The 23,478-nt window shown below is 60.7% G+C and overlaps 1 protein-coding gene across 1 annotated transcript; it reads right to left on the reverse strand.

Annotated features, from left to right (window-relative positions):
* Positions 1-251: 251 nt before the first annotated feature.
* ADAMTSL5 (ADAMTS like 5) lies at positions 252-16,792 on the reverse strand. Its single transcript, XM_077805376.1, has 12 exons — positions 16,674-16,792; positions 13,087-13,156; positions 8,456-8,610; positions 6,909-6,969; positions 6,082-6,190; positions 5,789-5,916; positions 5,310-5,433; positions 4,200-4,283; positions 3,481-3,644; positions 2,809-3,052; positions 2,109-2,180; positions 252-565 (listed from the first exon to the last, which is right to left on the reverse strand). The coding sequence occupies exons 1-12, from the start codon at positions 16,790-16,792 to the stop codon at positions 252-254; spliced, it is 1,644 nt and encodes a 547-aa protein (XP_077661502.1).
* Positions 16,793-23,478: the final 6,686 nt, after the last annotated feature.

Raw genomic sequence — 23,478 nt, forward strand, 5'->3', positions numbered from 1 at the left:
AGGGGGTGACTTTAGCAAGGCTTGCATCAGGGCCTGCCTTGGAGCCAGCAAGCCCAGGGGTGAGTGGCAGGTGAAGGCAGCGTCGGTCAGACTGGCTGATCTGAGGGGAACCCTGCATTTTGTGGCATCACCCCGAGTATGTACGGGGGAGGGCTGGATGGAAACGGGTCAGGGCGCCCCCAAACCGCTCCCTGCCCGCCCTGTCCACGGCTGGGCTCTCCCCCGCTGCTGCGGGAGGGGGCTCCCCCCGGTCACGCCGGCCTGCCCCGGGCGCAGTGCCCGGCGATGTCCCGCAGCAGCATGTCCTCGCGTGGCGACCAGGGCCGGGCGTAGCTGCCGCGCTGCAGCAGGAGGCGGTTGAGCGTGTGCTCGTAGTTGACGTGGCGCCGGGCCATGAGCAGGTACTCGCGGCGCTCCAGCAGCGGGGGGCAGTCGCAGGCGTTGGAGACCCACACGTACTCCCGGTGCACCAGGGGGAAGCGGTTGCGGTAGGTGTGCTTCACCTGCACGTCGTAGCGCGTCTCCTGCCCGACCGGCCGCTTGGCCAGGATCCGGGCCCGGAACACTGCGGGCGAGAGCCGAGAGGGGGTGGGGCGGGGAGAGGGGGCGGAAGGGGAGCAACAGGCCAGGCGGAAAATCAGCTGCCCTGGGGGGCTGGGGAATGGGACATGGGGCCCTTCCGCCTCTAGGGGGCGCCACCTTCAATCCACCCCTCGGGGAGAACTGGCTGCCCTGGGGGGCTGGGGCGTGGGACATGGGGCCCTTCCGCCTCTAGGGGGCGCCAGCTTCAATCCACCCCATGGCGGGGAACTGGCTGCCCTGGGGGGCTGGGGCATGGGACATCGGGCCCTTCCGCCTCTAGAGGGTGCCACCTTCAATCCATCCCATGGCGGGAAACTGGCTGCCCTGGGGGGCTGGGGCGTGGGACATGGGGCCCTTCCGCCTCTAGGGGGCGCCAGCTTCAATCCACCCCATGGCGGGGAACTGGCTGCCCTGGGGGGCTGGGGCATGGGACATCGGGCCCTTCCGCCTCTAGAGGGTGCCACCTTCAATCCATCCCATGGCGGGAAACTGGCTGCCCTGGGGTGTTGGGGAATGGGACATGGGGCCCTTCCTCCTCTAGGGGGCGCCACCTTCAATCCACCCCACCGGGGAGAACTGGCTGCCCTGGGGGGCTGGGGAATGGGACATGGGGCCCTTCCGCCTCTAGGGGGCGCCACCTTCAATCCACCCCTCAGGGAGAACTGGCTGCCGTGGGGGGCTGGGGAATGGGACATGGGGCCCCTCCGCCTCTAGGGGGCGCCACCTTCAATCCATCCCACCGGGGGAACTGGCTGCCCTGGGGGGCTGGGGCATGGGACATGGGGCCCTTCCGCCTCTAGAGGGTGCCACCTTCAATCCACCCCATGGCAGAAAACTGGCTGCCCTGGGGTGTTGGGGAGTGGGGCCCTTCCTCCTCTAGGGGGCGCCACCTTCAATCCACCCCACCGGGGGAACTGGCTGCCCTGGGGTGTTGGGGAATGGGACATGGGGCCCTTCCTCCTCTAGGAGGCGCCACCTTCAATCCACCCCATGGGGGGAACTGGCTGCCCTGGGGGTGCTGGGGCGTGGGACATGGGGCCCTTCCTCCTCTAGGGGGCGCCACCTTCAATCCACCCCACCGGGGGAACTGGCTGCCCTGGGGTGCTGGGGAATAGGACATGGGGCCCTTCCGCCTCTAGGGGGTGCCAGTTCTGAGCTGGCCCCAGAGTGTGGGGGGACTGGCTGGCTCAGGGGGTGGGGAATGGGACATGAGGCCTTTCCCCTATAGGGGGCGCCAGCTCCAATCCACCCCACAGTGGGGAACTGGCTGCCCTGGGGGTGTTGGGGAATGGGACACGGGGTTCCCCTCTAGGGGGCACTGGCTCTGATCCAGCCCAAGTGGGGAGCCCGGGTGGCCAAGTTTTTTTTTTAAAAAAGACAATGTGGAGCCAAGCTCAGTGCCCACCGTGCCCCGGGTCTCCTGGCCTGTCCCAGTCCCGCGTGGCCCCTGTGCCTGCCCCCGGCTCCCTCTCCCTGCCGTGTTCACGCTCAGCCCCCCCACAGGGGGCTGGGCCAGGGGCTCTTACCGAAGTCACTCTGGCAGTAGTGGCGGATGCGCTGGGACTTTCCCTTGGGCGTCTGGCACCTGCCGCAGCTCCCTATGGGGCACAAAGCCAGGGCAGTCAGTGGGGGGTGGAGGATCGTTTGGGGGGGGATGCAGGCAACCCCGTTACCTGCCCGACAGCTGCAAGCCCCAGCGGAAGCCCCCAGGGGCCGAGGGATGCTGTGTTGTGTCTAAGGGTGGGGCTGGGAGGGAGGGGGCTGTGGTGGAGCATTAGCAGCCCTGCCGGGTGGGCGGGGGGTCCCACATCCCAGCAGCCAAGGGAGCCCCATGGACAAACGGGCCTGGGGCCAGGAGGATGTTTGGCTCCGGATCCAAACTTCCCCCAGGGCCCTAGGGGCTCAGATCTGGGGCTTTGGTTCTGCCCGTTGGAGCGCTAGGGGCCAGGGCAGAACTGCAGTTCGGATCCCGGTCTGGAACCCCTCTGGGGTGGGGCGCTTCTGTAGCCCTGGCCTTCCCCCCTGCCACCCCCATGGTGCTATATCTGCCCCCCACAGCAGAGCTGGGATCCTGCTGCCAAGGTGGCTTCCCCTGGGCTCTGCAATATGCCCCCATGGGGTAGCATCCTGCCCCAGTCCACTCCAGTAGTACTGTCTGTCTATCGAGGTCCTGTCTGTCTATCGTCTGGGCCCTGGAGGGAAGACCCATGAGGACAGAGCAGGCACCTGTTTGCGTTGTGTCTGTGGGTCCCCGCCGGGCCCTCTCCGTGGTCGTGTCCCTGATGCTGAGGTGCGTGGGGGGCACCAGTGTGGTCCAAGGCCCAGGCTGGGGCACGCCGGGTGGGTCCAGGTCGACCCCTCTGGGCTGAGGCTGTCGCAGGGGGCTGGAGTCACCCTGGAGGTGCCCGTGCCGCTCCCTGGGGAGCCAGAACTCGTACTCGATGCCCGGGTTCGGCTCCTGGAACAGGACCTGCTCGGCAGGGGGAAGACGGAGAGCTGCCTTTGAGCCCACCCATCAGGCTGCATGAGCCCCCCGCGTCCCAGCTCCCACCTGCCCGGGGGCATACAACAGTCCCCGCAAGAGACCCTACAATAATGAACCAGGGTGTGCAGCCCAGCAGCACTCGCGGGAGACCCTACAATAACGAACCAGGGTGCGCAGCCCTGCACTCGGGGGAGACCCTACAATAACGAACCAGGGTGCGCAGCTCTGCACTCGGGGGAGACCCTATACACATGCTGGGGGAAGTGTGTGTGTGTGAGGGGGGCTGTTCTCCCATGCACCGGAGTCCCTGGGGTGTTATGCTGTCAGGGCACCAGGGAGATCAGCCTGTGAAGGGGAGACCGAGATGGGGCAGCCCCTAAGCCCAGCTCGCTCTCTCCCCCAGCCCCCCTCACCATGACGTGCAGATCCTCCTCTGTCGGCCCGGCTGCCTCGAGGGTCTCGTGATTGTCCGCGTCCCGGGCATAGCGCACCGTGGTGCCTGCCACCTCGTACGCACCCGGCCAGTCGATGGCCCAGTCCCCGTTGATCACGTACTGCTGCTCCCCGTTCATCAGTGCTGCGGAGAGACACAGAGCGGCCCGAGTGAGAGAGAGGGAGGACTGGGGAGGGGACCTGGGGGGGGGGCACAGTGTGAGGGTCTGCTGGGCTCGGGGGCAGGGGAAAGGCACCGTGGGGTAAAGCTGCAGATGGTGCAATGGCATTGGCCTGTAGCTGTGCCATCTGGGGGGGAGGATGCACAAAGGGCCCCAACCCAGCATAGCTTGGCTAGGCAGTAAGATTTAGTGGTTACAGCAGTGGGAGGGAAGTGGGGTCTAGTGGTTAGAGCAGGGGCAGGGTGGGAATCAGGACTCCTGGGTTCCTTTCCCAGCTTGGGGAGGGAACTGGGGTCTGGTGGTTAGAGCGGGATGCGGTTCCAGCAGTCAGGACTTCTGGGTTCTGGCTTAAAGGCCCCTTCCCCAAGCACAATCAGGGACAATCTCGCTCTTGCCGCTCCGGCTGTGGGACAGAGTCACTCCAAGTGGAATCATCATGTGGCCTGGGGGGGGGGCGGAGTCAAGTGAGGCAGGGCGGGGCTAACAACAGGCCATGGGGTGGGGATGGCTCCTCCTACCTAGGTAGTTGCGGCTCCAGTCGGTGACCTTGATGCGCATCGCCCCTGCCGGGATCATCGTCACGTTCTTGTACCCAAAGAAACCTAGGGGGGGGAGGAGACAGGAGTCAGGGCAGAGCCTGGGCATGTGGGAGGCTGGTTCCTCCCGGCGCTGCAGCAACGTGTGGGCTGAACCCAACGGCGCCGCCCCAGGGGCAGCGAGAGGCCAGCTCGTCCTGCACGGCTCCCCCAACTCGTGTCCAGGGCGGGGAAGGAAGTGAAGGCTGCAGCGTGGCTTGGAGCTGGCGGGATGCCAGTTTCACAGGCACATGCAGGCATGGGGGGCGCTGGATGGCTGGGGGGGCTTAAGTGGGGCAATGGGCCTTGGGATCCCTTCTCCCAGGGGTCACCATGTCCAATCCAGCTCCGAAGTCACCATCACGGCCACCCTGGGTGGAAGCCGTCGATAGCAGCCTCTGGAGAGGCCCAGGACTGAAAGGGGCTCAGACGGCCCTCTGCCCTCCTGGAGGGCAGGGCTCAGACATGCTTTGGGGGTGTAGAAGGAAGCTTGCCCTGGCGCCGCCCTGTGGGGAAAGTCCAGCAGCTTTCTGGGGGCTCAGCCCTTTCCCCACAGGGGCCAGGCCTGTTCTCCTGGCGTCACTAGGGTGTGGCTGCCAGGGCCGTGCCAACGTGCAGCTGGGCACCCTCCTTCCCTCCCCTGCCGCTACTCACGGGGGCCTGGATTATTTGCGAAGCCACTAGCAAGCCTGTTACTGTGCAGGGAGGGACATGGTGGGCACTGAAGCCTGGCACCACAGCAAATGGGGTTTTGCCTCCTGTTCCCAGAGCTGGTCCCCATCTCTGCAGCACGCCCCATCCCCCCCACGCCAGCTCATCCACTCTGTCAACTGCAAGGCTTGTGCATTGCCGTCGAGCAATGGGGTCGCTCAGTTCCTCCTGGCCAGTGGGTTTGTCCCGTTTGGTGTCAGGAAGAGGATACGGTGCCCGGAGCAGGAGGGGATGGGCTGGCTCCGAAGGGTGGCGGGCGGGGGGCAGGGCGTGCGGCGGAGGAGACAGAGAGGGAGCGTTGAAGCCAAGAGCCAAAGCATTCACCCCTGGAGAATCAATCACCGGAGGAGGGGAGCGCGGCCCGGAACACCCTCTGCACGAAGAGGCACGAGTCGTTCCTGCCATTGCACAGGCCGCAGGCATCGCTCCGAGAGCCGGACCCCAGGATCCCGTCGCAGCCCGCTGTCTGGTGGGAGGGGAAAGCGGGCGTCAAGAAGGGCGAGGTGGCTGCACCGGATATCCCTCCCCAGCACGGGACGACCCCCGGAATGAGCGGGGGCTGGGTCAGCCCGGAGTGCTGGCACCTCCCCGCATTGCCAGGGCTGGGACTCACCCACCTACGTCCCCTGAATGCAGGGTCTGCAAGGTGGGTGAGCCTTATCCAGCATCCCTCGTTGCCGTGGCGTCGGCAACCCCTTGGGTACCAGGCACAGGGCGAAACCCCCCCTCTGCCTGGGTACGCCAGGCACTGGCAGACAGTGCTGGTCCCAGTCCGGGGCCCCCCACGAGCCCCATGCCCTGCAGCACCAAGCGAGCCCTACCAAGCACTGGCCGCTGATGCAGAGATCCGGGGAGTCTGGGCTGCAGCGGGTCCCGTCCAGCACTCTGCCGAAGGTGTAATAGAAATTGTGTCCCACCGCCAGGCAGTTCAGGTCGCAGCGGTTGGGCGCTGGAGGAGAAAGCCGGGGATGGGAGCGGTTCCAGTTTAGGGGCCAGGAAACCAGCAGGCCCTGCCGTTCAGCAAGGGCGGCTGGAGAAGGGCCCCCAGGGTGAGAACGGAAAGGCAGCAGAATGGCTGTGCCACCGCGGGGGTGGATTCGAACCCAGGACTCACCTCCATGAAAAGGAACCCACTGGTACCTCGCCTGGCTCCCCAGGATGGGCTTGCCGTCATACAGAGAGCACTGCACGGCCCGGAAGGGCACCGAGCTGCCAGGACACTCCTGCAAGGGAAGGGCACAGGGCTGCAGCCTCACAGGGGGGCGACCTGCCTTGCCTTGGCCATCGGGCATGCGAAGGAATGGCAAAGTGCCACCGAGTCCCGTCTGTACTAGCAGAGACCAGCGGGCAGGTTATCATGCACCCAGCAGGGGCACCTGTAAATGGGGCAGGTGATGGGGAACTGCAGGAGGCCCAGAATCAGGGAGAATGCCCATGCCCAGTGCTGGTCTGGATGCCTGAGCTCTGTCTTTCCAGGGAGTCAGATGAGACGTGAGTCTCGAGATCAGAGCAGCAGAGGGGCTGGGCTGGACAACACAGGAAGGAACCACCCACCACGGGGCTCTGCCACCGAGACAGGATGGAGCATGACCCAGTTGTGGCAGCGACGGACAAACCTCCCAAGGGGATGGGGCAGAGAAGCGGCCAGCCGCTGGCATCCACCCCTCTGGGGGCTGCAAAGTTCACGTGAGGAGCGGATGGAGAAACTGAGGCACAGAGAGGCAGGACCCAGCCAGGCCAGCGGTAGAGCCAGGAACAGAACCCAGGTGCCCGCTGTCCCGGTCCAACACCCTACCCATTGCACCCTGGTGCCTCGCTCTGAGCTGGCAGCTCCGTGTTGCTGTGGCATCGTGTGTTGGGGGGACGACACGGTGCGGATATAAACTGGTTCAGATGCACCCCTCCCCCACTCCGGCCGCCGTCGCTCTGGTGCACACTCACGTGCAGCTTGCACACGCGGTACTGCCGGGGCTCCCCTGCACACAGCTCCTCTTCAGGGAACCTGCGGTAAAAGGACCTTTGGACAGCGGCTCCCAAGCTGCCAGGCCTTCCATCTGGGTGGCCGGGCAATGGCAGGGTCCCATCATAGGCCCTGTGCCCAAGGGAGGGAGCCGGCGGGTGACGGGGCAGGGATTCCGGGATGGGGCGTGTGGGGTGCGGGAGCTGCGACGACTCGCTGGAAGAATGTGTGGTGGTACCAAGAGGAAAACAAGGCGGAAGGAAAAGGGGCCCGAAATCCCAGGCAGGGCGCAGAGCCAGACGCCCGCCCAGCCAGCCATGCCTCCTGGCGCTAGCCACGGCGAGCACTGCTGCTTGCCCAGACGCTCGGCTGACATCCCCGCCGAGGCTGGGGAGCTGGGGGAGTAGGGCAGAGCGTGCCCTGAATCACGCCCGATCTCGCCAGGCGCCTCCCCGCCTAATCAGGGCAGAGATAAGGAACCCGCTCACCCACGGACTCTGGCCAACCGGCACAGACAAATCCGCAGGCCTGCACCCCGCCCCTGTCTGCCTGGGATCCCAGCCACAGCCAGGGGTCCCCAAAAGGGGACCAATACCCCAGCGCACACCCCTTGGGGTGTGCGTCATGGATATCAAGGGACCATTGGGATCATCTCGTCTGATCCTCAGAGTCAGGTTGAGCCCAGTCACTTGGAGGGAGGGGGTGGGGGTACGAATAGCGGGGGAGGGGGTTGGGGGGCAGCTTATTCTGCCCAAGTTTAAGCTTTTTATTTCTCTCCCCACCTAGAAATCAGGCCAAGCCGGTGTATTTTCCATGCAAAAATGTCAAATGAAGCTAAAAAATTTCATCTGCAATTTTGTGCAGGTGGGAAAATACAGAACATTCCCACCTCCCCCCCCCAAATAAAAATTACTTTCCTTCCACATTTTCCCATGGAATTTTTCAGATTAACTAAAACTATTGTTATTCTCCTTCCCCTGCCCTCCAAAAAAGGAGGAAAAAAACCCAAATCAAACTTTTGTCATTAGAACCCTCCCCCCAAGTTTCAATCCAAATTAAAATGCAAAGTCGTCGGAAATGCCCCAGAGAAAAATATTTTTCCATGAGAACCTTTCGGGCCGCTGGAGAAATCAAGCCTGTTCCTTGGATCCCTGCCGGCTGGGCCGTGGAATCCAGGCCAGCCTTTGCCCAGGACTGGCGCAGCTGGCCATGCTGGGCGCAGGGAGGTGAGAGGGTTTGGCTGATGGCCTTTGGGCAGAACCAGAGGTGGATTCCTGGGCCTGCCTGGAGTGGAGCCGGTGGTCTCCAGACGTGCATGTCGCTTTGCATCAGGGTGCGTTGCAGAGGGGTCATTCGCACTCTGGGCAAAGACCTCTCCCATGCCCCACATCAGCACTGGCCCTGTAATACCAGGCTGAGATGCCCTGTGTCTGGTCCCTGGGGGAGGACGCCGTCATGCCGGTTCCATGCATGGTTACACAACATGGTGAGGGTTCCCATGGTTCTCCCCCCCGGATCCTCCACTCACCGGATGCATTTCCTGGTGCGAAAGGAGGCGCCGTCCCCACACGTACTGGAGCACGCGCTCCAGCCTCCCCAGGGCGTCCATTCCCCATGGCCTGGGTGGCGCCTTTGGCGGGGCTGAGGCTCCAGGCCGAACGCCAGGGTCCTGCTGGCTGTCCCCTACTTAAAGGAAGATGACAAAGTCACCCCTCCCGGATGGGCCAGTCCCTCCCAGCCCAGGCCTGCCCTGTGCCCCTCCAGTTATACAAGCAACATTTCCCACAGGGGCCCCTCAACCCATACCAGGAGGGGTGCCTCAGTCCCTCTGCCCTCAGATCCTCCCCCGCCCCACACCAGGAGGGGCTATCTGCCCCCCCCATACTCCCCCTGCTCCGCACCGGGAGGATCACCCACGTCCATCCACTCCCTTTGCCCTGTCGCCAACACGCCCAGCCCAGTGCAGAGATGGCAGATCCCCAAGAACCTTCCCCGGTTATTTTGTTACACAGTCCCTGGAAACCGCTGTGCAGCTGGCACCAGCCCCCCAGGCTCCCTGCCAGTGGGGCATCCTGGGACACTCGCCACGGGGGGAGCACAGCTGTAGCATGCTGGAGAGAGCTGCTTCCAATTGAACAATTTTGGGGGGGGCGCGGGCTCAGCGTCAGGCGTGTGGTTTCCATTCATGGTTTGGATGGAGGCCACGGGCAGCTTGTAGCTGTAACAATAAGTCTGAGATCTGCCCAGTTTGGGCCACTCGAGAAGGCTTGGGAGGCGGGGGGGAGAGGGGGGAGTCCGGGCCACATGGCTTCTCTGGTGGAGTCAACATCCTAGATCTCCCCCACCCCCACCCCTTTATTTTTGCTGGGCAGTTATCATCACACAGTGAAATCATCCCCCTCCTCCTCCCCAGCCCTGTAATTGTCTCCTTCTCTGGTTTCTGTCCCTGCCACTCCTTTCACTGAATCCTGCAGGATCCCTCCAGTGCCTGCTTTATCTCTGCTCCCGACGTTTGGAAAGAAGGTTCCTTCCTGGCTTCCCATCCCCTGGCTCCCCCCCAGCCAGGCCTGTCTCCCCTTCCAGTCCCCTGCCCCGCTATCCATTGTCCTTCTCAGACAGTGATCGGGACGGGGTAGAGGGACCGGCCTGGGGAGAAGAGTGATGAGCCCCAGGCTGGAGAGTCCAGAGCCAGATCTGGAGGGGAACTTCCCCAAAGGTGGGCGGGGGGGAGATGGATACACCTTTACTTGTACTGCCCCTGGCTGAGCAGCCCCAGGGGGAGTGGGACGACATGCTAGCACCCTGCAGGGGTGTGACTCACAAGAGCTCAGCCACCACCATGAGAATGAGATAGATAGATAGATAGATAGATAGATAGATAGATAGATAGATAGATAGGAATCTATTACACTGGTGCTCCCTTTGCCCAGAGCTGGAGGCAAGAACATAAGAACAGCCCTAATGGGTCAGATCAAGGGTCCATCTAGCCAGTGTCCTGTCTTCCAACAGTGGCCAATGCCAGGTGCCCCAGAGGGAATGAACAGAACAGGGAATCATCCAGTGAACCATCCCGTCGCTCATTCTCAGCTTTCTGCAAACAGAGGCTGGGGACACCATCCCTGCCCATCCTGGGTAATAGCCATTGATGGACCTATCCACCATGAACTTATCTAGTTCTTTTTTGAACCCTGTTATGGTCTTGGCCTTCACAACATCCTCTGGCAAGGAGTTCCACAGGTTGACTGTGCGTTGTGTGAAGAAATACTTCCTTTTATTTGTTTTAAACCTGCTGCCTGTTAATAAACCTGCTGCCTATTAAAAGCTGGAAGCTGGAAGGAACCTCCAGGCCCAAATCAGCTGCTGCGTCTCTGGGACTCCCACTGCCGCATGCCTGGGGCCGGGTGATGGAAAAAGCAGATCTCCTCCCCCCACTGCACATGGAGTCACACGCATGAGCACAAACACGTGTGTGCAGGCACACACAGCATGCCACACAAATATCGTACACACATATGCGTGCATGGGGTTTTGCAGGCCTTGTACTACACACATACCCACACGCACGCACACACGGATGCACGGGGGCCTGACCACCGGGAAAGCCAAGTGCCAGAAGCTGGTGAGAGACACGGGGGTGGGCTGCGAGTGCAGAGCATCCCCCATGTGGAAGCTGACCCACAAATGAGCTGTGCCAGGGTCCAGCGGTCACCCGCTCTGGTGGCAAACTACAGCCTTCCACCCCAGGCCTTTCTTTGATGCTCCCTGGGGCAGCTACCACCCCTGGCATTCAGCCAGACCCTGGGGGCTCAGCCCCCCTCTCACTCAAACGTCCCCTGGAGCTGTGGGCGGAGCCACCCATGCAGGAGACCAGGGGGCAGATGTACCCAGGGCCCCATACGTGGTTGCCCTGCAACCTTGTGCCAAGTAGGCACAGTGCACAACTGTTGTGACCAGATAGTGTTTGGTCCAGGATGCAGAGCTCTGCCATGCTGGCAGAGAGGAGCTCTGCCATGCTGGCAGAGAGGAGCCCCTGCCTGTGTCCTTAACCCAGCCCTAGGACAGGAGGGATGATCTCAGTGCCGTGGGTGGGTCCCTGCCTCTGTGGTTAGGGTGGGGGAGGATGCAGGCCCGTTTGGTAATTTGCACACCAGTTACTTCTTGTCTGCAGCGTGTTTCCTGGGGCCTGCGCAGGGCCCTCTCCGCCACGCCCAGAGCTGGGATTCCCAGGGCCCCTTCACACCCACCACTGCTGCGCTGGGTTAGATTCTTCCTTTGCTGACGGGCTCCCCTTGTGACACCCTCCCTCTCTCTCCCCCTCGCAGTGCAAATGCTGCTCAGAACGCAGGCACCAGCCCACGTGGAGTTTACAGCCGAGCTGGCCTGTAAAGTGTGATCCCGTGATCAGAGCAGCGGGAGGGAGCCAGGACACCTGGGTTCTCACCCCAGCTCTGGGAGGGGAGTGGGGCGGGGGGGTGTCTAGTGGGTTAGAGCAGAGTGGGACTGGGAGCCAGGATGCCTGGGTTCATCTCTGGCATTAACTTGCGGTGTGGCTTTGGGCAAGTCCCTTCTGGGACACAAATATGCCCTGGCAAGGAACATTACATCAGTGTCCAGCCACCACACTATTCACTGACAGTCTCTCCCAACAGCGAAAACCCAGCCTCGTCTCTTGGGGAGTGTGAGACGTCTGGAAGGGAAGCATCTGTACAGATACGTAACACGCAGAATATTGGGTTCCAAACCCCGGGGGGGGTGGGGGAGAGAAACTTGTCACCTGCAGCAGGGTGGGTCTCCGAGCTGACTCAATGCACACTGACAACAAGTCACACCTGTCAGCTCGGCCCCGCCCTGTGGTAGTGATTCCTCCTGGCCGCCTTGGGTAACCCCCAACAGTGTCACACCTGCCCTGCGCTGCGGCTCACTCGGCACCCCCACACAACTGGGCCGATCAGTATCAGCTCCGTGGGCATTCTGCACTGGGCCCTCTGGGCGCCGGCCGGAGAGTTCCAAGGCCTGGGCTGTTAACTCCCCAGCAGATGCTGGGATTAATGAGCTACGGGCAGAGCTGGAAATAAACAGGGAGATGGGGTGGGGGGGTCATCTGGCAACTGGGAGAGAAGCAAACGGCCAGGCCTGGCTGGATCAATTCACTGGCTCCTGGACAGGATCTCCCAGGGGTCTCCTATGCTGGTGCCCAAGCCACCCCACCCCAAAGGGGGGACCAACCCAGCGACCTGACCCTGATGAGCTGCCAACCCTGCCTCCCGAGGAGCGGACAAGAGGGGAGGGCTGGGTCAGCCAGTTAAAGAAAGACAGAGCAGCTCTGGCTGCAGAGGAATAAAGCAGCTGAGAAGAGAAGAGACTATTTCCTGTATGACGAATGGAACATGCCTCCTGCAACGGAGGCCCATTGCTGCTGGAGATGGGGCCCTGACCCCTTTTGGCTGCTACCGATCCCCCACCGCAGGGGTCTGTTACTCCCAGAATCTTGGCCAGCTTCCAGCTGGAGGCATTTACATCCTATCTCCCCAAAATCCCCTCTGTAGCTGTTGTTGCTTTGTGTTGTCAAACAGCTGCCAGCTCTCACTCCAGGGGGTCTGCATTGCAGTGGTGGGTGGGAATGCTTAGATAAGGACAGATGAATTGCTATCTACCAGTCAGTTAGCCAGATATAGTGGCATTGTGACCCTTGGCAAGTGCTTCAAGTTATTTTTATTTCCAGAGCTTTGGGAGGGCGGAGACTCCCATGCTTCTAGGCATGAGCCAACCCGTAAATCACAGGGGTCAGGAAGGAAATTTCCAAGGGGGCAGGTTGTTCCATTACTGTCACTGCAGGGTTTCGCACACCTGCCTCAGAAGCAGCTGGTGCTAGCCACCATCAGAGAAGGGACACTGGGCTAGATGGGCCGTGGGTCTCATCCTGCCTGGTAATTCCTATGTTCCTCACTTGGTGTATATCTAGGCCTATTATCTGTTAGGGGTCGGCGGGGTCCTGCAGTTACAGGTGGTGATACCACGACGTGCATCAATGGGGACAGATATCTTGGGAGATGTTCAGATCCTACATGACCCCCACTCTGCTGCAGGCTTGGGCCAGGCCTTAGGGAAGGTCTGTCCTCCAATCTGACCTGTCCACGTGGTCTCTTCTCCTCCACTTACCTGAGTGCTGCCAATGCCCCAGCCCACACTCAGCCAGGTCAGGAGCAGGATGGTCCCCAGGGAACTGTGCCTGCAAGAAGACAGAGAGAAAACTCAGCGTGGATTCCAGAGTTTGCCCTGCCCGGCATGTCAACCCCCCAACTCCCCGCTAGGTGGCAAAGGCTCCCACATTGCCTGCCTCATGGCACTTACACAGACCAGGCAAAGGAAGCATTTTGAACCCCCATTTCACAGAGGGGGAGACTGTGGCCCAGGGAGGCGAGTGACTCACCTAGGGTCACACAGAGAGGCTGTGGGGGAGCTGGGAACTGAACGCAGGTCCCAATCCAATACCTGACCCACTGTCAGTCACATGCTGGCCCCGCGCGTCCCTGAGATGCCATGGGCTGAGGCTGCTGTTCCAGCCCAGGCAGGCATGGGGGGAGCCAGCGAGAAAGGCCAGGCTGCTGTAATTCTGCAGATTCAAGGGGGCTGGAGAAGCAGCCAAAGCTATTGAGGTTGGCCGGTTCTTAGAGGCACCTGGGGGAACAGGGATGGGGGGGCCCTCTCTGGAGTGTGTGTCCCCCCCTTAGTAACCCACATTCATGTCTACAGGTGCATAACAGACACAAGGGAGACAGGAGCCCTGCGAAGCAAGCTTGGCTTGGTCCCGGCCCTCCCCCCAGATTTCGGCCTGAGCCAGACAAGACACACAGAGATAAGACAAGACACAACAGCTCAGGTGTGAGATCATCAGGGAAGGGAACAAGGTGGGGTGGATTCCTACAATCCAGTGGGGGTGGCGGGCTGACTGGAGATGGGGGGGGGCTGGGATGAAAAATGTGGGGCCAGATTTTGACCCTCTCCCCTGCCCCTCCAAAATAAATGTCTTTGTTTTGGGGGGTTCAGTTCAGACCATTGTGGGGGGTCAAGCTATGAAAGCTGCATCCACATCTGGGTTCCAGGTCCAGACCCCACAAATCTGGGGGTGTTTGACTGTGGGGTGAGGTTAGGCCCTTGGCAGAGATGTGGGTGTGTGTGTGGGAGGGGGAAATGGGGGGGGCTGGGGGGGGGCTGGGAGGGGCGGAGGAGACAAGAGCGGAGAGGCCAGCCGCCTAGGACACGGGCCAGCCTCATGGGTCGGGCACTGGCCTGCGACTGGGACCTAGGTTCAGTCTGAGTCTGTGCCACTCCCCGGGTGAGCTTGGCCACTCCCCAAGTCACTTTTCATTCCCCATGGGCTGTTCAGCTCCTGGCCTCTCTGCCTGCCTGGAGAACAGCCCGACTGGGAGGCATTGCTCCATTGCCCCCCCCACCCCTGTGCGGCATTGGCAGGACAGGGCAGAGGTAGGATCCTGCGGCCCCCGCTGGGAACCGAGCTGAAAGCGAGAGGTGAAACCCTGAGCCGCTGGTAAAACTGTCAGGGCACTCAACAGCTCCTGCTCCGGGCTTCGGGGCTCTTTTCCTGGGAGATGAGTCACGCGGCCAGCCTGGGATGTGCAAAGCGACCTCCTCTCTCTGCGTGAGGAACGCCACATCCACTCAGCAACCCACCCTGCACAAAGGGTGCCGGTGTCTAGGATTTGTCCCTAGCATTTCGAGACCAGAATGCTTCTAGAATATGCAGGCTGCTTGTAGAGCGTAGAACTGACATAGTGGCTAGGAGGCTCATGCCACCAGCTCACCTTGGGTTCTAGAGCACTTCAGAACTCAGGGCAGGGCTCCGGGTGCCTGGGGCTGCACCCCAGACAGACACACGCAGGTACACAGAATCCCTGCCCCAAAGGGCTTGTGATCTATGGGAGCGCTGGACTGCGACACCTGCCTCCCCGTCAGCCTATCCTGCGGGTTCTAGAATTTACAACCCCTGAGAAATGAGCCGGGTTCTAGAATGTAGACGCCCCGGGCTCACATGGGGTACGCGGAGGCTGGGTCCCCTAGGCCTGCACAGGGTTCCAGAGCGCACACGGGTCTGGGCCGAAGCAACAGGCTCACGTGGGGTTTTCGAACCCGGTGGGTTCTAGACTGCACCCCAGTTAGAATTCCTTGAGCTCTAAAACATAGAACCCTCCTCAGAACAGCGTCTGGTTTGAGGGATTCCGGTTCCATGCAGGGGAGAACAAGCAATTAGTTTGCCTTGAAAAATTCTATCTTAACCACCCCTCCTCCCACCCCTTCTGACCCCCAGATGCCCTGGGTTTTCCCGCAGAGTCACAGAAGTTCGGGCTGGGAAAGTCCTGCTGGAGTGTTGTCTCCATCTGTCCCTGCTCCCCCTGCCTGGCTGACGCAGGGAGCTTTTCGAGATGAGTCCCTACATCGTTCAAAAGATGAGTCAGACATGGAACAATCGGAGGTGCGACAGGGGGTATCGTTTTGTGTTTGGTCCCATAGCAGGCCCCAGAACAGACATGTTGGCCAGAGCCCTGCCAGGACGCCAGCCTGGGCTGGTGATGGTTTCACTCGCTGGGCCAAACCCTGCCCTGCTCTCGAGTGATACACAGGGAAGGAAGGTAGAATCCAGCCCGTGGTGCAGAAACAGGGCCCCAGTCCTGCAACCGGACACACACTGGGCCTGATTCTCCTCTTACTCACGCCAGAGGGGGATGGCATGGGTGAGTGAAGGTGGCAGGATCAGACCCATTCACCACCCTGAGATGCCCTCTGGGTGTGCCAGTGATGGCGAGTTAATGCCATGCCCGTGTGTGAGGGTGCTGGGGGGGCAAGGATCCCCAGCTCCTTGAGGTACCTTTGTTATCCTATCCTCACTGCAATGTCACAGATCAGAGACTGCAGCCAGCAGATCACCAAGCCCTCCATGTGGCAGCTGGAGCCGGGTGATTTGCAGAAGCAGGGCACAGAACATCAGTGGCACCAGCAGCTGGCACACCAGCTGCCCCTGTCAGGCCGGAAGGGGTGCCATCTACATGCAGAGAGCACCCACGGAGTCCATCTGAAGCTATGGGGTCAGGTGGGGGGAATTCTCTTCTGATCTCACAGGCTCTGGTCGAGCGGGTTTTATTGGAGCCCAAACTGTTTCTGATTCAGTATCACAGCAAGCTGCAGCAGCCGGGGATGCTCCACCCGGGACATGACAAGTTTTCTCATGTGGCAGGGACGGTGGGGAACGGGACAGGATGGGGAGGACAGGATGTAAGAACCCTCCCAGCTTCTAAATCACAGTGAAACCCAGACACCACACCCTGCAGCCTGCCCCCACTCTGCTTTAAGCAAGCACCTTACGCTGCCCCCAGCCCAGGTGAGTTGGAGCTCATAGACCATCTCAGTGGCCTGCCTGGCTTTTGCTGGCTGAGGGTTCCCTGTGCTATTACTCTCTCTAAGCTGAGGGTGGGGAAGGAGTACGATCAAGGAGTTAGAGACGGGCGAGGACTGGGAGTCAGGACTCCTGGGTTCTGTTTGCTGACTGTGAGCAAATCACTTCCCCACTCCGTGCCTCGGGTTCCCCCATCTGTACATTTGGGGTGAATAACATTTGTGGAGGTGGTGGGGCTCCCATGGCTAGTGCTCGCCACACATTTGAAGAACCTTCAGGCGACAGGGGCTAGAAAAGGACAGATTGCAAAGGGTTAATAAGAAAGAAATACTCTTACCAGACGCTCTGGGAGCCCATGGTCAGCTGGCTGGATGTCAGACCCTCCTGGCACCCCTGGCTTTCTGTGCCCGCTCCTCTCCTTCCGCTAATCCTGGCATCAGGTGGGTGCTTTGCCATCCCAGCTCCCACCTGTATCTCCTGGATGCTGGTGGCTTGGGCTCACTTCCCAGAGGGGAGCTGGGAACTAACTGTGCCAGGTGCCCGACTTTCTCCCAAAGATTTCAGCGTCCGATCAGACCTGAGCACCCGGACGGGGACTTGCACGTGGGGGAGAGTCCAGCCCAGCTCCCCTCTCCAGAAACTCCTGTACTCTCATTCCCAAGCAGCCTGTAGCCTTGGAGTCTGGCCCGCATCGGCTTGGACGGCGTCCCATGTGCTGATCCTCCGGGGGGAGGGAGGTGGGGGCCGTGCCGGGGTAACCAGTTCCTGGGTTTAGCTGTCCCAAAACGCTGGAGGAAGGTGGGTTCTCATGCTGGATCTCCCAGCCACACAGTGTCCCGTGCGGTTCCTCGGGGATGGAGCTAAAGCCCTTTTCCTTTCTCCTCCCCTTACGTCGTTTCACTTTTTAATGCTCTGATCCTGCCTACAACAACTGGTGTTATTAATATTCATACCCAAAGGTGCACATGGCCGTCCCGGTTTCCCACTTAACCCTTAAAGGCCCATGCTGCTCTGATAGGGAACACACCACGGCCGTGCCCTTCCCTAAAGGGAGCAGGGCAAACTGGCCGGGCGAGTCCGAAGTGTTTTCCCCTTTCGGAGGAAAATCCTGAAAACCCCCACGCTGATTTGTTTCTATCGGGCCGGGTTTGGAGCCAGGGCAGAAAGGGTAAGTTAACTCTTTGATCCATGGCATTTTCCAGGCTGTCGGCCAAACCTGCCTTCAGGAGGTGTTGGGCCATATCAGCTATAAATAAATACACAGGGCCAAATTCAGAGCTGGTGGAGGAGGGTGCCAAGCAGGCCAAAGCTAGGGGTGATGTAAATGACTTGTGGAAGCTCCTCAGCTGGGGTCACACAGGCCTGCTCCTGATCATGCTTCAGCCCCGGTGTAAATCAGGAGTAACCCATGGGAGAGGATGGAGCCGCCCCGAGGTTAGGGAAAGGGGTCGAAACGTAACTGACAGCCAGCGGGGGGTGCAAGGGATGTGATTGAGGTCTATAAAATCATGAGTGGTGTGGAGAAAGTGTGTAAGGAAAAGTTATTTACTTGTTCCCATAATATAAGAACTAGGGGCCACCAAATGAAATTAATGGGCAGCAGGTTTAAAACCAATAAAAGTAAGTTCTTCACACAGTGCACAGTCAACCTGTGGAACTCCTTGCTTGAAGAGGTTGTGAAAGCTAGGACTACAATAGGGTTTAAAAGAGAACTGGATAAATTCATGGAGGTTTAGTCCATTAATGGCTATTAGCCAGGATGAGTAAAGAATGGTGTCCCTAGCCTCTGTCTGTCAGAGGGTGGAGATGGCTGGCAGGAGAGAGATCAGTGATCATTACCTGTTAGGTTCACTCCCTCTGGGGCACCTGGCATTGGCCGCTGTTGGCAGACAGGATACTGGGCTGGATGGACCTTTGGTCTGACCTAGTATGGCCGTTCTTATGTTCTTAACTCACCGCGGTGAGGAGGGGAAGAGGACAGGGTAGGGGGAGAAACAACCTGAGACTCCATCCAGTCCTGCCTGCTACTCCGTGACACTCACAGGTGGGCCAATCAGTGCAAGTTACACTGACGGCCACTAGGCCTTGTTCTGTTCACACTGACACCAGCGGCTCCTGGCACGTGCTCTTGATTCACACTGGTGCCAATGACGGGGGGGTCAGGCACAGCCCCCCCACCCCCCGTGGAGTTTGGCCCACTCCCCCGCCCCATGCAGCCTCTGCCACTGCTTGTGGCTTTGTTGTTTCAAACCCAACTTGTTTCCCGCAGAGTGGAGCTCCTGCCCCTTCCTGCAGGCCGGGGTTACAGCAACCCCTGAGCTTCCCAGGCAGTGCCGGGGCTGAGCTCGGTGCCGGCTCATCCCAGCCGCAGGGACACCCTGCTTCCATGCAGTTCTTTAACGCAAGGTTCCCCTGCCTGCTAGGCCTGTTGGAGGGGGCTCGCCCAGCCGCTGAATGAGTCCCCGCGTGGAGGCCAGCTCCGCTCTCCCGCGCGCCTGGGGGTCTCCTCGTCGAGCATTACTGGGACTATTTCACGGAGAGGAAGGGACGCGCCCATGCTCATGGGCAGAGGCAGCAGCAGAGCTAGGAAAAGCTCTCAGGAGGCCCGACTCTGGCCCCCTTCTTGCCCCTGGACCCTACTCCTCTCCCAGAGCTGGGAGCAGAACCCAGGAGTTCTGACTCCCAGGCCCAGCCCCCTAGACAGCATTCCTGTCCCGTCTGTGAAAGCCCCGGGCCATCGCAAGGTAAAGCGAGGGCCCGTCACCCTCCACGGCCCTGCCCCAGGGACTCAGCCCCTTCCCCCTGTAGCCCAGCACGACTCGACTTCCATCCCCTAGATCTTCCAGCCCCACGTACTCCCAGGGGCTCCACCCCACAACCCCAGCAAGCCCCTGGCAGGCAGAGAACCATGGCCCACCCCCCAGCACTACCCTGCTCTGCTGGGGGCGCTCGCTCCCCCTAGCCGCCTGGGAAGGTAGGGCAGATCTCGAACCCCTCCCCTCCCAGGGCAGGGATCAAGCAGTGACAGGAAGCTTGGGGGGCATTTTTATTTCTCCCGTCCCTGCTGATGCACCCCCGCCCCCACTGCTATGTAGGATTGGAAGCAACCAGGGGCATGGGGGGTAGGGACTGGGAGCGGGAGGGGGGGCGGTTCTTGGAGGAGCTCAGTTCCCACCAGCCTCAGGTGCCGAGTGCTGGGGCTGGGCTCAGAGCCCATCCCAGACAGGTTGTTTTTGGTGCTGTTCCCTGCCCCACTGCAGTGCGAAGCCAGCGGGCAAACCCCGGGAGGTGACCGAGATACGGGCTCCAGCCTCGTCCCCAGCCAGGGCCAGCGCCGCAAGGGAGATCCTACTCCAGGGGGATGCCAGGCAGGGCCTGCTGCCTGCCCTGGAGCCTCCTGGCAGGGAGGGCAGAGATGGGGACCAGAGCATCAGGGGCTTGTCCCCTTGCCCCTCGCAAAGCACCAGCTCCCTGAGCTGATGGGGAGAGGGGAGGTCCTGGCTGAGGCTGTTGCACGTGTGGGATGGGGCGGGTGATTCTGTGCTGTGCCAGTGGTGATGTGGGGCTCGGTGCCCCGGGCACACGGGTGATATGCCAAGTCTGGCCATATGCCCAGATCTCATTGTACTGGTTCCAACAGCCAGTGCAGCCTCCAGGCAAACTGGCCTGGCCCCACGTGGGAAGGGGGGCAGGCGGGGCGGGATTGGGAGGCATCCAGGCTTTGGCTCCGCTGTCCCTGGCCCACTAGTGGTGCCAGCCCCAGGGAGCTGGGCTTGCCTAGCCCACGATCACGGCCCAGCGGGGGGGTAAGACCCCCCCAGGTTTGAGACCGAGAGCTCAGAGGGCTTGCGGCTGGCGTGGGCAGGTTGTGGGGTGCGGGGGGGGGCAGGGTGCAAAGCTGGACCAGCCCAGGAGAGCTGGGGGAAAAGGGTCTTGTGAAGCAGCACCAGGCACGGCCAGAGCCTGGCAGTGTGAGCAAGGCCTCTGCACAATGGCCAAACCAGGCCCCACGGCCAAACCCCCTCTTCCCAGCTCCGGGCTGGACAGCTCGGAGCTCCCCCGGGGTGCGGGGATCAGGGGGCCAGGGTTCCTTCTCTCTCTTTGCTTACAGGCTCTGAGAATACCCTTCTGCTCCCACCCTGCATCAGTCCTCCCCGAGAGCCCTGCCAGCCCCCCCTCATGTCCCTCCCCACCCCACAGCCAACCCCACTCCATGCCACCAGCCCAGTGCTGAGAACACTGGGGTAACGGGAGAGGGAAGGACCGCGGGGAGTGGCAGTCGGGTAAACACTAGGCCTAGGGAGTGGGGGGCACGAGGGGGTTAGGGTTGCCAGCTTTGATTGGCCGTATTCCTGCAGGTTCCATCACATGACATAATCTTTCATTAAAGATTGATCTTTAATTGCTGGAGGCTCCAGGACAATCCTGGAGGGTTGGCAGTCCTAGGAGGGGCTGATGGTTGGGGGACTAGAGAGAATGGAGGGGCTGGGAAGGATGGGCAGAGCGGGGGTTGGGGGGGTACAAGAGGCTGGGAGAGATGGGGAGAGCAAAGGGGGCTGCATCTTTGGCTGGAATGCAGCTGACACCCCCCCACCCCGAGAACAAGGCCAGCGCGTGCAGTGCATGCTGGGAAACGGGCAGCTCCTTGCACCTGCAGATGGGCTGCGCCTTGTTCTCCTGCCAAGGCTGCTTCAGGAGTGGGAAGGGCGGGGGGAGCAGGAGGACAGGAGAGGTCAGGGATGTGGGGGAAGGGAAGGGCAGAGAACAGAAGAAAGGGACGCGTGTGTTGCGGGGGTGTCAGGCAGCCAGAGAAGGGGAGGAAGCTGCAGGGAGGGAGGGGTCTGGCCGGGGGTAGATGAAGAGTGGGATCGGGGGTGGGGGAGCAGGGGTACAGAGCACAAGGACAGGAAGGACAAAGCAGGAGATGGGGGAGGAAAATGAAGCCCTTTGCAGTGCTCAGTGGGGGAGGGATTCTTGAGCCAACACGGAGGGCGGGGGATTATGGCCTTTCCACCATTGAGTGGGGGGGGGGTACATGGCCCTCCCACCACCGGCCTTGGGAAGGAAGATGCTGGCAGGGGCAAGGCCGCTCCCCACCTCCGCAGGAGAGAGCAAATGGCCTGAGCCTGGGAGAACCTGGCCCCAGAGCTCTCCGGCAGCCCAAGGGGATGGAGAGGAGCCCGGGCCTCACCCCTCAGAGAGGCAGCTCTGGACGCCCCCCCGGCCCCTGCAGGGAGCTGGGAACCGTTTCCTGAGTCAGTTTCCTCCACCTGCAGCTCAGCATCCTCCCCCATGGCCGTGGGGCGCTGGCGGTATGTGGGGGGGAGGGGGATAATCAGCCAGGTGCCTGCCTGAAGCCTGCGTCCACGGACACGTCAGCACCTTGCCCGCCGGAGGGATGGTGGCTGGCAGCTCCCAGCGTGGCCTTGGTGGGACCCACAGCAGCTGTCTTTGTGGGGGTGTTGTTCAGAGACACGCTCTCCCAGTGGGGGTGGTGAGGCATCGATCCCAGGCCAGGATTGGGCCCCAAGTCCATCTCCCTTCCAGGACCTTTGCACCATTCAGCTCTGCTCCCTGAGCAGCATGAGGACAAGGGAGGAGATCGCAAGTGCGCCCTTCCCCCGGCCACACACCATCAACCCCTGGAACTCACCGCTGCAGGATGTCACTGGGGCGAGCAGCATGCAGGGCTCCACATAAAGAGGAGCACAGCAGAAGTCTTCTTTAAATGGGCTTCCCTGACCATCTGTCTGTATCCACCTGCTGTCTCTTGTACTTAGGTCGTCAGCTCCTTGGGCAGCTCCTTTTTGTTCTGTTTGTGGGGTCCTGGTCCGGGACTAAGGTTCCTAGGTGCTACCCCAATACAGATTAAATCGTAAATAATAATAATCCATAAACCGCTTGCAGGCCTCAGCAAGAGCTCTTCTTAGCCCTAGAAAATCCAGGGACAACGTCGCCTCCTGCTAGGCACCAGGTACTGGCACCTTATCTGTTAACTACCTGGGTTTACACAGGCATCTGTTCTGCCGGCACCCTTGTAACAGTGCTATCTAACAAGAAGGGATCGGGCATTTCCCACAAAGAACAGCTCTTGCAGGGACACTGGCTAAGGGAAATCGCCATGACTCCCAGTCCTCATGCTTCAGAGCAGATGCTCAGGGAGGGTCAGGAAGGGATTTCCTCCCATGGGGAGAGCACTACAGTTTTTTAAAGCCGTACGGAGTGTCTGGCACTGGCTGCTCTTGGAAGCTAGATGTATCAGTGGAGTGTTTGCAGCCCGTTTTCCAGACAGAGAGGAATGCAGCCTTCTTGGATTTCAATCTGGCACCACATTGATGGAATTGGGGAGTTTATACAGATCATTGGTCCCTGCCTTTTAAATAACAGGGAAGCAGAGACTATTTTATATAGTTATTTATCATAGCACCAAGAGGATCCAACTAAGGTCGGGGCTCCATTGTGCAAGGTGCTGTATATAAAAGTTAATAAGAGACAGCCCCTACCCCAGAGAGCTTACAATCTAACCAGCCCAGACCTAGGAAGGATTGTTATCTCCATTTTACAGATGGGGGAAACTGAGACACACAGCAATGACGTGACTTGCCCAGGGCCACACAGGGAGTCAGGGGCAGAGCCAGAAATTGCTCCCATATCACCTGCATTCCAGCCCTGTAGCCTGCCCACACGACCACCTTCCCGTCTCACTAAATCACTGCAGATCCAGGTGCTAACAGGTACCTTCAGTGAGCGACCCTCTGACTAATCAGACCCTGTGTTGTTTCTCTGTACACGGCACACTGAAGAGACAGGGCCCTGGCTCAGCACTCAATGGGTTAAAGTTGTATGGTGTTTGTTGGGGGTCTGGGAGCCAAACCTCTGGGAGCAGCTGTTCCCAGCCCCTGTTTTGGCTGCTTGCCAACCTTGTAGAGCTGCAGACTCCAGTCCTCAATGTTCAAGGGAAAAGGCTCCCCAGAGACACACCCATCCTCTCGCCCCAAACTCCTAAGTTACTGGGCATCAGCCAGGCTGGGTGTAGGGGATATGGCATGCTCCCCCCGCGCCCAAGGGCCCCCATCTGGAGAGAGGGAGTGCAATGAAAGGAGGTGTGTTGTGGGGGGGGGGGGAACTTGACACCTCCTCTT

The sequence above is a fragment of the Eretmochelys imbricata genome, chromosome 25, assembly GCF_965152235.1.
Source record: "Eretmochelys imbricata isolate rEreImb1 chromosome 25, rEreImb1.hap1, whole genome shotgun sequence".
Classification (NCBI taxonomy): Eukaryota; Metazoa; Chordata; order Testudines; family Cheloniidae; genus Eretmochelys; species Eretmochelys imbricata.

Bases quoted from the DNA above. Each gene is read 5' to 3' on its own strand.
- ADAMTSL5 (XM_077805376.1), bottom strand. From the start codon at position 16,792: ATGGCAAAGCACCCACCTGATGCCAGGATTAGCGGAAGGAGAGGAGCG. The intron at 6,191-6,908 runs GTGAGTGTGCAC...CTTCCCTTGCAG, and splicing joins ACCGCGTGTGCAAGCTGCAC to GAGTGTCCTGGCAGCTCGGT. The intron at 5,917-6,081 runs GTGAGTCCTGGG...TTTCTCCTCCAG, and splicing joins GTGGGTTCCTTTTCATGGAG to CGCCCAACCGCTGCGACCTG.